Source organism: Enoplosus armatus, chromosome 2 (assembly GCF_043641665.1).
Source record: "Enoplosus armatus isolate fEnoArm2 chromosome 2, fEnoArm2.hap1, whole genome shotgun sequence".
Lineage (NCBI taxonomy): Eukaryota > Metazoa > Chordata > Actinopteri > Centrarchiformes > Enoplosidae > Enoplosus > Enoplosus armatus.
Window position 1 is genome coordinate 2083706 of NC_092181.1, and position 13050 is coordinate 2096755.

A 13050-nucleotide genomic window follows, 5' to 3' on the forward strand; every position below is an offset into this window, starting at 1 on the left:
ACAACGACTGGAGCAGATTGGAGCAGTATGATGATCGTCATCTGGCGGTACTGGCGGTTTATGTGAAACACCAAAAATCACATTTGCCAATTGCTCATCTAATTAAGTGTGTCATGTATGAATTTTTAGTCAGCGTCTGCATGAAGACAAATCAAGAATTTAAATTAATCTCCTCACTGGTGCTGTGGAAATGGTATGTATTTCTAATTACATATATACACTTAAATATTGTTTCACCTATATTACTTGTATTTCTCCATTGTACATATACAGTCAGTCAGGAAAATCTGTTTAAAAAGGCAAAGGATGGGGTCAGTATTAGGCAAAAAAGGGAGGAAAGGAATGTGCATGAAAGAATGGGTTTGATTACCCGATTGATGTAAAACCCATCATGTTATAATATTATTTTCTTGTTTGGCATTGGTCATTTAAAACCAGAATAAGCATCCGTCCTCTGTGAGGCTGCCGCAACAAACACTGTGTGATAAGAGTCAGATGTTCAAGTCAGTTCTGCCTTTATCCTGATCTCCATGAACAAGATGTCAAGAGTCATGCACGCTGAAGTCCACATCTAGTTTCATACAACCACAAAAGAAAGATTAGACACAGAGGTTTTTGGAGGAGAGTACCACAAATGAGCGTCCATTGCTGCAACAGACGGCAACAGCAGTGCTGGTGGAAAGATGTGAGAGGGGTCGGTGTCGGAAAGGCAGTCCTCCACATGCACATGCCCTCACACACACACACACACACACATATATACACGCTCACACTGAAAACCACTACAGTTTCATTTTAATTTATCTAATCATTCCTGATGTATGAAGTCAATAAATATTCATTTGCAGCTGGGCAGGTTTAAACTGTATTTCCTGTAATGTTATGCAGCGGTGAACATCCTGATCTGTGTGGGTAACTTCCTCATTCTCTTCCCACTAGTCTTGTTGCCGCATGATAAAAACTGAGCTGAAACGATGACAAGCACAATCAGTGAATGTTTTCGTGACGAGGGCTCAGAGCAGGTTGTCCTCAGACGTTAGTCTCGTCTCCCTCCAGAGGGCATGTGCGGCACTGCGCCTTCTCCTCCAGACAGACGTCCTCCGTGGCAGTGCTGACGTGACTGGCGGCACCTCTGTGTGGCAGGAAAGAGAACTGCAGGGTGTGTCTGCTCTTGGCGGGCCTGCCTTTCCCCGTCCCGTTGCTGTAGGAGACGACTAGTCTGCGGTTCTCCTCAGGTGCGGTGGTGCAGGAGGGGCCTCTGTCAGCTTTGTTGAGGCGAGGCGAGTCACCGCTTTGGTCGCTGGCGTTGTTGTCATGGGGAAGATTGCCGGTGACGATGCTGCCACTCTTGATATGTGGCGTGTGGCTGTGGGTGTGGCGGTACTCCTCATCGATGTCCTTACCCAGCTTCCACCTCTTCCACTTTTTCAGCATCTCTGACTGCACCTGAGGCATGATGGGACAGCAGAGAGAGATGTGTGATGAAGATTAAATAAGACACTGAGCACTTCATTAGATGGGCGTCTCTTGCCAAAGACTACATTTAAAGGTTTTGAGATTAGCAGATGGAGGATGTTGTGTCTGTCCCACTTTGTAGACAAAAGAGAGTGACAGAGTGAAACCTGAACAAAGATGGAGGTTTCAGAGATATAAAAGGACTGATAAAGGCTGGCAACAGGAACACTGACGATGACAAATGTCTTATGCATCTTCTCTGCAAAGCGAAAGGAAGGAAGTGCAGCAATGGCAGAGATTAAATTAAGGTGGTGCTTTACATGAAAGCACATCTGTCTCACCTCTTTGTTGACAAAGCAGTACAGGATGGCAACCAGCAGGCCCTGAAATAGAAGGTGGAGTTTTAACATTTCAGTCAGGCCAGATACTTGAAAGAAGAAACTGATGTCACTGTGTACTAAAGGAAACGGCTTTTAATTATTATCAACAAATACCCAGATATCACTTGCCATATGACATAGAAGTCCGTTGTTGTCCAAAAAGCAAACAATTTAAAACATGTGAAAGGGCCATACCATTGTACTGGGTGTAATATTCCCTCAATGCAATGGACGACTCCACTGTGACACTGTTTCAGAACAAACCATGTTGATCACAGTAAAGTCGCATGTCACCCAATACATCTATATCAGCCTACACAGGCTGTAATACTTAGTAGTACTTTGTAGGATACATGTATTGCTAGTTTGCACTGATCTACAGGTGGCTCTACAAGGAACGCAGCAAAGCACCAACAAAGCAAAGAAGGGTTGTAAACAACGCAGGTTGCAGGCTTTGCAGATGTTGTATGAGATGTTGTACAGTGCGTTTTGGTGAGTAACACTGAATGTGAACAGAAACATTCTGTGTTTACAAGAAAAACTCAGGATAGGACACCTTTATACACTAATACTATTCATCCATTTGTACAGTGGTTTAGTCCAGGTCCATGTATTACTGCTTCTCAACTGAAAAGTGTTGAAACATTTTACACTGAAAGAATATGAAATGGATGCAAGACACTGTAAACTGTAAAGTTTCCTTTCATGCAGAATATTTGTTGTAGAGTTATCAAAAAGAAATGCTCAGTGCTCTAAAATCAGAGGTTTCTTCTGAGAATGATCAGATATTTGGGGATGGAAGTGCGAATAAATGTAAAGATGACCTCTGACCTGGAAAGAGTTGAACAGCAGGTCACAGAAGAGGCGAATGAGGCGCAGCAAGGAGCCTTTTGGGACGGACTCGTCTATGACGAAGGTGAAGAGGATGGCGTGAATCCCAAGCAGGGGGATGAGAGTCAGAGTGGACTTTGCTAATCTGGACCAGAGGAGGAAAAGGGAAACAGTTGAAAGGTCAGCCACTAGTCATTTTACTTATGACCTCCATCCTGTTGACCTTCATCAGGTGAGATTCAGTCATAAACAGGTACATATATGATACTAGATTATGGTGTTAGGAAACAATAACTCGTTCTGAAATGTAATGCAAGGGTACAATGTAAATTTCTACGATTTTACAGCAGCTATTATCAGTGTTTCTATATTAACAAAGCATCACACCACTACTTGTACGTGAAAGGGGTCGCTCACAGTGATGAACCAACAGAAAATGATCACCTAACTCTGCGGTTCTTTACCTGCCCTGCAAATACGCCCCACACACCTTTCATTTTGTTTCTTTCAGAACAGGAAATGGTTCTCTCACCTGAACTTGTAGTCAGTGTATCTCATCTGATGAGCTCTGAGTTTAGACATCAGGATTTTGATAATTCGGATGAATATGAAGAAGTTGATCTGAAATAAGAAGAGAAGGAGATATACGCAGATTAGATAGAATAGATTTTAAGTGTGACATAAAGTGTAAGAGAGAGACGGAGACTTCCTGTTCTCCGTGGGATTTGAACTGGCCACACACGCATGCAGGCGTTGTGATCTAGTGCAGAACCCTCTCCAGTGACAGAGAACATTAATTATGACAGCACTCAAGTTATTAGCGCTCCAAGTTTGGTAATGTGTGTGTGTGTGTTGTCTTGACAGATGTGTTTTTGTGAATGTGTGTGTGTGTGTGTATGAGTGCACACAAATGCAGTTTATTTGGGTGTGAATAGTTGAACTGCAGGGTTGTGTTTGGGATTGTTGGAGGATGACATATGACGCTGCATCTGTTACACAACCGTGCAGCAACTATTTCAGCAATTACAATAAAGATAATTTTTTCCACAGAGCACATAAACTATGACTTACACAGTCCAGGAAATACATGGTCTGAATATTTTAGCGTGTGTATGCGCACGTACGCTTTTGCATGAGGTCACAAAGGTTGCTACTGTTACTGTTAATGTGCACTTGTCCTCACAAGTATGTCCATCCATAATGTTGTTTGTCTCTATGGGAACAAGAAGCAGGAAGCACACAAGAGGAATTCCACAACTTATTTCTGTGTGTGTGTGTGTGTGTGTGTGTGTGTGTGTGTGTGTGTGTGTGTGTGTGTGTGGATGGGTGGGGAGGGGTGTGTACATTAATTTGCAAGAACACCAAAGAGACCATATAAATGATAGTCGAGCTACATATGTTAACAATCCAAAATTTTGAACTTTATTCGTAATTGTGAATAAATGTTTTACTCCAGCCCTACCACGAACTGCCTGATCTACACACTTTCAGAGAAGCACACAGGCATTTGGGGTGTGTTTGTGTGCATCGGTAGCTCGATCACGTGCCAGAACACACACTATTCCTTCATCACATTGTTCAGTTGTAAACTGCCAGACAGAGAATACGAGGGTAAAGGCCCTTCCAGACACAACGCGACACCGGCAGCGTCGAGCAAAGTGTGGACGCAGTGCAGCAAGCTGTTCCCCCTCTATAGCTATACAGACCCATTAAAGTTTCTTTTAAGGTAACACTTTATAATCAGTGTATAAATCATATAATGCTTAACTAAAGCATGACTCATGACTCATCCTATTTTGCTCTGTTGCAAGCGCAGCTCAAACCGCGTTGTGTCTGAAAGGGCCGTAAGACAGATACAGACAGTCTTACCAGATAAGCAAACAGTATAGGAGAACGGATGATCCACCAATATCCCATGTTGATATTCCTCTCCCAGCACCTTCACACACACACACACACACACACACACACATTTTACACAACTAACTTATTGTCTTTTTATTTTACTGTGTCCAAAGAGTCATCACAGGTAAAAGCTGATTTAATGTGACAATGCTATGAAAAGCAACTTACTCCTCGTTCTCATACAGATATTTCACTGTGATCCACGGCATCACGAATATGAGTGGTGCACCTGAGAATGTCAGAGGAAAAATGTGAAACAGACTTTTGATGAGTTAATAAACAGAGTAAAACTCTGTAACACATAAAGTTGTTGAGAGGCTGTCATCATTTTACCAGATTAGTGAGGACATCATCGATATGCTCCTGGCAGATCGTTTACTCCACAGATTGCACGATATTTAATCTTTAACCTAGTTATTATGATGAAATGATTTTATTATATATCATTACCCATGATACAGCATTAAACAGTTTTCTTTTGATCATGAATTTAAAATCTCATTATCGCAAGACAAATATTTCTATTCTTGTCTTACTTGAAAGGTCTCTGAATATGAAAATGTCTGCCTGTGTCTGAGCTTGATTAAAGTTAAATCTAATCTGTTACTGGTCTCTTCTTTGGACATTATCTGTCCCGTCAGGCTTCAAAGACTCATTAACGTCAATTGGACAATTCAGTTAATATTGTGGCAGGACCATTATTTGTTATCTCCGCTCAGTCTACGTAATTGTTATCTCAGAATAGCAAGTGGACAATGTAATCGGAAAGTCATTATTTATTTAAAGATAATGAGGAAATGAAGTTCAGGTCTGAAATGATAAACAAAAACTGCTCTGGGAATATGCATGTGGTTATTATGCGTCCTGCAGATTCATATATTTTGAAATAATATATTATTCAAATCAGTAGTAGGTAGATTCTGTTGCACAATGTTTTTTAGATGTTCAGTTTAGCAAAATGTGTTCACTTTCATTGTCTTATGATGATGTATTTGATATGTATTAGATGTCTTCACTTTAAAGGGGATTTTACACATCAAAGTGTGTTTACAGGCCTTGGGGAGTTCTACGTGAGAAAAAAAGATGTATAAAGCCTGTTGTGGCTCCTCAAGTGATGTCACTTGAGTCAGCATTGGTCGGGGCTGAAGAATACAAGTTTGAAAATAAAAACAGCTTAAAGTAGGCACTATTTGGAGGTTCATTTGTGTCAACGGGAAGTGTAACCAGGCGCATCACGGCAGACTTGAAGAGTCTTCAGACAGCGTGCTGATATACTGGCAGAGACAGATGAACGGTTGTTGTCGCAGTTTAGATTGAATGCTAATCATCACACAGTTATCGGAAGTTAGGAGCGTTTGCTGAATTTGACGTAGCACACTCGTACAAAAAAAGCAAGACAAAGTTAAGATAAGAATACGAAAATGTTCTTGCATGAGGCCCAATATCTCAGGTTCTGCTGCATCGGTTTTGATACTTTATTGTTTTATTGTGTAAGTTAGAAATAAATCTGAAGCTTGACTTTCTGTCTCTGATTGTCCCACTATACACAATAGCCTCTATGTGTTTGCTTGTGTACTCACCTTGTGTTGTCCTTTTGGAGCCTGTCGTACCACACCTGTCCACTAGATGCCCTCAGAGACTTTTATCACTTCACTGAATTACCTGATTCATCCTGAGAACAGTTGCCTGTCCACACAGCTGCTCTGTGTTTGCTCATTAGTCTGTGTACATGCCTGTTAACCATTCCTGTACCCGGCTGACTTCCTGTTGCTGATGACTGCGTTTCGGTTAGTGGCTGCTTGACAGAGCCTGTTTGCTACAACTGATCTATCTGAACTCTTTGCTTTTGGGTCAGATTCCTGCTTACTGCTTACAAACGAAATATTTGTCTGTCAGAAAAGAACAGAAATACAACTTTTTGTATTTCTGTGATAAGCAGAGCATCATTACTGTGTGATTGTCAGTTCCTGTGTAACAGTTGTGGTTCTTACCCCAGCCAATGGCCAAGTAAATGTAGAAGTACTTCCTCTCGCTGAACACGGTGATGACGAGCAGGCTGTGTAGGTAGATGCCCTCCACCAACAGCCAATAGTTGTTGGCCATCACGCTGTACTGCATCATCACCATGGCACCACGACACCATGTCACAGCCTGACACACGACATAGGGCGGAGGTGGTGGGGATATAAACAATAAGCCAAGGTGACACCTTCTCTGATAGTACAAAAGTCAATGAATTGAAAATGTTGCTTTATATCAGAGCTCCTTGGCTGACAAATACTCTTCAGTCAGACTGCAGCACAATACAATGCTCAAACCTTGGCTTACGACAGCAGTTCAGAGGGCAAGGATTGCTATTTGATTCTGGTATTCAGCAAACAGTTGAACACAATTCATAGCAGATGGGTTACGTGTTTGCTCTGACCGGTATGTTGACCCAGGCTTGTGTCCAGGTGTCACTGCTGGGGTCCAGCGTGAGGGTCAGCAGGGCGTCTTTAACTAGGATGGACACGGCTCTCAGGATGAAGGAGGCAAACAGGTTCATGTGGATGTTGTTCCTCATACAGTGGAGCTTCCTGGTGCAGAGGTGACAGTGTGGACTTTTATATGTTGTATTCACTACTCTGCATGCAGGAACAAGACTAAAATGATTTTTCCAATCATTCTTTCAATCCTACAGTTCTTTTCCCCTCTTCATTGCCTCCTTCCTTCCTTTTCATTCCATCTACCCCTACTTCCTTCCTTCTTCCCTCCCTCCCTCTCTTCCTTCCCACCTTTTTCCCTCATAGTTTTTCCTGCCTTGGTTCCCTCCTTTCTTTTCCCCTTTTCCCCTTTTCCCCTTTTTTGGCACCTTTCTATTCATTGCTTCTATTGCCCTTCCTTTGTTCTGTCTGATCTTATTTATCTCTCTCAACCCATTCCTTCTTTTCTTCATCCTTTATTTTTTCTTCTCGTAATCCCTCCCTCTTTCCTTAGTTCCCTCTCTCTATTTTCCATAGTTCTTCCCCCTTTATTTATTTTCAGTCTTCTATCAATTTTTACCCCTTCCTTTCCTCCCTCCCTTCTTTCTTCCTTACTTGTATTATCTTTCCCTCCTTTCATTCACTGCTTCATTGTTTCCCTTCTTTTCCTCTCTCTGTTATTCTTTTCCTTTGTCATCCCATTCCCTTCATTCTCCTTCCTTTCTTCTTTCCTTGGTCCCTTCTGTCCTTTTTCTAATTTTTCTTTTCATTCCTTCACCTATTTCTTCCTTCCCCTCCCTCCCTCCCTACCTCTTTCCTCCCCTCTTTACTCCCTGTACATATTGTACCTGAAAGTGATGAGGATTCCCAGCGCCAGAAGCAGAGCTCCGAGGGAGAGCGAGTAGCCCACCGTATACATGATCCGTAACTGACCGAGGATGCGGCCATACTGCTGCTGCAGAACCAACAGGAGAGACAGAGTCAAATTCTTCCAGGCATTGCCTTCATATACACACACACACACACACTTTACATTAAATTTGGCACAGAATATGTAAAAAAGGTCCTGAAGAGTAATTGAACCAGATGGGAGGATTTTCACACGCTGAGACATTTCAGATCGTGTCAAGTCAGTCACAGTCACAATATCGTCTAACCATCTGCCACTGCAAGTAGCTTCATAACAGTTTCTTCACAATGCAGACCTAACCTACACACACACACACACACACACACTTTTATACACAGACATGCACAAACACACTGCACTGTATACACACACCTCGCCAGGGTCATCCTCACATTCGCTGGTATTCTTTTGCGCCCACTGACCGTCTTCATTGCAGACTCTATAGACCAGACCCTGCTGAACTGTTCACACAGAGACACACATTGTGAGATGCCATATGAGCATGACATGTGTAACGTCCACTTACTAGTTTTTTCTAAAGCTTTCAACCTCATCTGGCAGTGGATGGAGACTGCTAAGTTGTTGCTAGGTCATCACACGACCCAAGTATGGAACTTCGGTAAAGGAAAACCGTGTGGCTGAAAGCTCCATAAAAAGCTAGTAAGCAGACCTTGAGCTAAAGGATATATGCTTATTCACTCTCTTGTCGAAAGTTAAATAAGAAGATTGATACAACTCAGTTTTGGTTTTATAGGGGGTTATGTGCTAGTCTATTTCCTGGAGTCTCTGCTTGTTGTCTGGCAGCTGCTCTCAGTCATGAAACAGTCCAGCACATTGACCTCCCGTCAAACCACAACTTGACGTTTCTACACTTTGAGTTTAGTAATGAGCTTTACAGGTCCTGGTAGGTGGATTGTATTAGAGCCAGGCTAGCTGTTTCTATCGGTTTCTAGTCCTTGTGCTAAGATAAGCTAATGGCTGCTGGCTGTAGCTTTATATTTACCGTACATACATGAAAGTGGTATCAATCTTGTCTGATTCTTGTCAAGAAAACGAATAAAGATATTTCACCAAACTGTCAAATATTTTTCTGTCAACAAACTCTTTTATTATGCTCAAAACACGGATAAATATGAAACCTTACTTAACCCTATAACGTTACTTCTCAGATGTCATTGGGCCAAAGTTGAATGTCCAGCAATAAGCGCTCCACTTAACATACACAATGTATTTTGTTTTAACAATTTTTAACCAAATAGCTTGAATAGGGCGACTAAGACGACATCTTTGGAGTGCATGGTCATAGTGTTGCAAATACCTTTATCATTTGTTATGATTAATCAGCTGATTATTTTCTTTATTAATTGGTCAACCAACAAAGTTCCATCACAGCTTCACAGATCGCAAGGTGACATCTTCAAATGTTTTGTTTTGTCCAAAGTCCAAAGATATTCACTTTACAATATAAAGGACAAAAAAAGCAGAAGTGGAAGAGGTGGTTTAGGACTTTGGCTCTCTACACTTTCTGGAGAGGGTAGGGAGAGACCCCTGCCAGGCTGCCAGTCCACAGGAGATTACAGAGACAAGCTCACTTTCACACCTATTCAGAGCCTCCAAACCACCTGATGGGCCCTTCATGCTATGAACTAGCAATGTTAACTGTGACACAAGCCTGGCTGCACAGCAAGGGCAAATGACTCAGCAAGCTCCACCGGACAGGTGGGCTGTTCCCTGAGACACAGTGTAAAGTCTTGATTGTAGAGTGATCGTTGACTAACATTTGACCTTCACACAAAATGAATACACTCTACGAAACCACTGTACACTCTATTCAGTACAGCAATCCAAGAGATTGCTCGTTTCTTTCATCCCACTGAATGCCAAGGACATGTGATGAGTTGTGTTGCAATTGTGAAGTATTTTCCATTCACTCTACAGGATGACTTTAAATAAGAGCACTTTGAAGAGCTCTTTCAACGAAGTTCTACTCATACATGTCACATTGTCACTGGATGGGCCCTGTATCCTTGCGTTTCTCAAACAAACTGAACAAAAAGATACTCAGCAGTTACTCAGCTGAAAGCTTTGAAAATCACCAAACAGCTGAATTATCTGGTTAGTGCTGGTTCTTTTTGAAACCATAGAGTTAAAGAGACTTGTAGGCTGTATGTTTGCTGTATTGTCTGTCTTTCATTTACTACAATCAACTCGATTTAAAAAAGTGATAACTTCCCTTTTGTTGGCTTTTTTGATTTTAATGATTTACTGTACTATTGTCTAAAGGTAAAAATACCTTTAACAGATATTAAAAACAATACATGTGCTGACCATGTTTTTATTCATGGTTATATTGAAAAAGCCTTTATCTAAATGCAGGTGCTGCGAAATCATCTTAAAATATATTTTTTGCACTTTTGAGCATGTAAGTTCTTGACCTTGGGAACAATATGTTCAAATGTCTCTTTAGTAGCTTTTAAGGAGCTTTCAACTGCATGACGTCTTCTGATGCAGATTGTGAGGTTGAAAGCTGCAAAAAGGTGAAGCCTGAAGTTGAGTTTATTTTGTCACACATTATAATTGTCTTGTACTTAAAGCACTTAAAGCAGCATTAATAGATTTTGGGGCCTCTTGGAGGCAGCACAACAGGCTGTAAACACAACATTCATCAACATCAACAACATCTTATAAAGTTGATATTGAGAACGCGTCAGCAAACAGTTTCCTGTTTAACATCCAGCAGGCACCGAGCAACATTATTGTCGTGTCATGTTTATGTCCACCTGGTGAATGTAAGTCCAATATTCACCTTTTTGCTCAGTTTTGGTCTCCCTCCAACTCCTGAGAGAAATATCTGGCTCTTTAGCTGCTAAATGCTCAATTATGTTCACTAGATAGTTGCTAACTTGAAGTGAATGCCGCTCGGTGCTGAGCAGGTTGTGTAGAGTTGGTTTATCAGAGCTTTGCTGCCGCTGGAAACGATTATGATGCGAATGGTGAGAACAGTACATTTGCTGGCTCAAAAACCAATACAATCAGCTGAAAGACGCTAAGATGCTCCGTTGAGTTGAGGGCAACTGCAGAATTGGGTAAGAATTCTCCGTAGGTTTGTCACTAGCAACCCCTTTACACAAAGTCATTTGATCCATTGCTAATATGAAAATACTGACCAGTACTCAGCTTTATATGTTTGCATACGTTGCATAATTATGCAGTCCAACAGCCCCACACACCCCACATATACTGTGCACACACACTCACAAACAGACCTTTTCGGTACCATGGTAGGAACCATGGGCAGGAGACATTGACAGTGGTTCCTGGGAGTCCATCAGGCCAGCAGGCATACAGGTCAAAGGTCCTGTTACACACCAGCCCTGCAGTGGACAGCAGATCTGTGAAAACTGTGCTCTCGGCTTACAGTAGCTCAGGCGTACTTTCAGATATGAGCTCATGCTGGTAGGAGAGGGGCTCACCTGTGGGGGGGGCCGTGGTGTTGAGGTAGTCCAGGCACTGGTTTTTGTAGCTGCTCCACTGCTCCTTCACAAGCTCCAGGGAGTTAGTAGAGGATACCTGCGGGAGGAGGAAACTTCTTAAAGCATCACTGTCAAGTTTCAGCAACACCACCACAGCCTTCCCCCATCCTCTAGCTCTTGCTTTAAATGTGTAGACCAACAGTCAGAGTTGGAGTATAGTGGATCAAAGACACTCCTCAGTCTGTGTGTGGGTGTGTGAAAAAAAGAGAGAGGTTGTGAGTCGTACCTTTGTGCAGCTGCAGAGCATAAGCAAGGCCAAGAGGAGACACACCTGGGACATCCCACTGATGCTGGGAGGATGGGGGTTGATGGGGACCAGAACACAGAGGAGGCCCGACACATCAGGCGGTCTCAGCCATATCTCACCTTTTGGCCTACACACACGACATGAAGTTAGTGGGAAGAACGCGTGTGTGTGTGTGCGTCTGCAACTGAAAAGAGATGTAATAATGAAGATATCATTGAGAATCAATGAACCGAACAAACAATCAGTGATACACTGGCCGCTTCTCTGTCACACTGACAACACACACAGCTGTCGGATGAAAACCATGTACCTCCACAATGCCAAAGACCTAAAGGACCACAGCGATCACTTGTGAGCTCAATCCAATTGGTTTCATTAACACAAAAGCTTGAATCATTTTCATCCTTCTTCACACGGTTATACAAGCAAACATGTTGGACCGCCTCTTCTGCAAAATGCAACAAAAGCATGGTTCTTTTTCTACACATTTCTCAAAATTTATTACAAAATTGCGGCACGAAAGCATCAATCATGGGAGCTCAACAGATGATTGGATAATGGGATTGGACAGCAGGGGGAAGTGGGTCAGTGCAGAGTATGGTGCCTTCAGGGAGAACACGCTACGCTTACACTCACATCTAGAACACCTCATTTAGAGTCAGTCGAACGAAATCTACGACATCAAATTCTATTACTGTAAATAGCTAGAATTGTTTGTGTGTGTGTGTTGATTTTCATGGCAGGTGCATTTCCTGCGGCCGCAGTTGTTTGCTTTCACCCACGAAGTTGGAGAACAAAACGGAATCTGAAACGTTTCTGCAAAAAACACCTTGACCATGGAAACATTTTTGGCTAAAACGTTTCAAATTCCATTCTGGTCCAGTCTCTGTGCTTCTGTTGTAGTGCATCTGATGATGATGATGATGATGATGATGATGATGATGCATCTGCATCAGCCGTGTGTGTGTGTGTGTGTGTTTGTGTCCATGGCATTGAATTGCTGTACACCCGACAGAGATCTAAGCCAGACATCGATAGCGTATCATGTTATCACAGCACAAAGATTAGCACCTTCATTTTAAAAGAACAGAGTAAACAACTGCAGAGAGAGCTGCTGCTGTGTTTTCCTCCTGCAACAGACCTTTCATCTTGTGGTGTTACAGTAATAACTTTCCTTTTTATGACCACATGCAGCTCTTATCAACTGGGCAGCGACGCCGAAGAGACGGAGAGCAGAAGGCAGTTTACAAGATCCTGCAGGCAGAGTTTCATGTTATCCACATGTTTGGTTCACAAGCCGCGAGATTAAACTGTGCCAGGATGAAAC

General features: G+C 42.3%; 1 protein-coding gene across 1 annotated transcript; it reads right to left on the reverse strand.

Moving 5' to 3' along the window:
- Positions 1 to 903: 903 nt before the first annotated feature.
- Positions 904 to 11756, reverse strand: gcgrb (glucagon receptor b). The gene is made up of 13 exons (XM_070919508.1): positions 11703 to 11756; positions 11417 to 11513; positions 11210 to 11317; positions 8316 to 8404; positions 7882 to 7988; positions 6997 to 7147; positions 6563 to 6722; positions 4740 to 4800; positions 4536 to 4605; positions 3199 to 3287; positions 2667 to 2811; positions 1797 to 1838; positions 904 to 1446 (listed from the first exon to the last, which is right to left on the reverse strand). The coding sequence occupies exons 1-13, from the start codon at positions 11754 to 11756 to the stop codon at positions 1030 to 1032; spliced, it is 1590 nt and encodes a 529-aa protein (XP_070775609.1). The 3' UTR covers positions 904 to 1029.
- Between the last annotated feature and the right edge of the window lie 1294 nt (positions 11757 to 13050).

Coding starts and splice junctions, on each gene's coding strand:
- gcgrb (XM_070919508.1), bottom strand. CDS start 11,756: ATGTCCCAGGTGTGTCTCCTCTTGGCCTTGCTTATGCTCTGCAGCTGC. Junction 7,989..8,315: donor GTGAGGATGACCCTGGCGAG/GTGTGTGTATAC, acceptor TTGGTTCTGCAG/CAGCAGTATGGCCGCATCCT. Junction 3,288..4,535: donor CTATACTGTTTGCTTATCTG/GTAAGACTGTCT, acceptor TTCTTATTTCAG/ATCAACTTCTTCATATTCAT.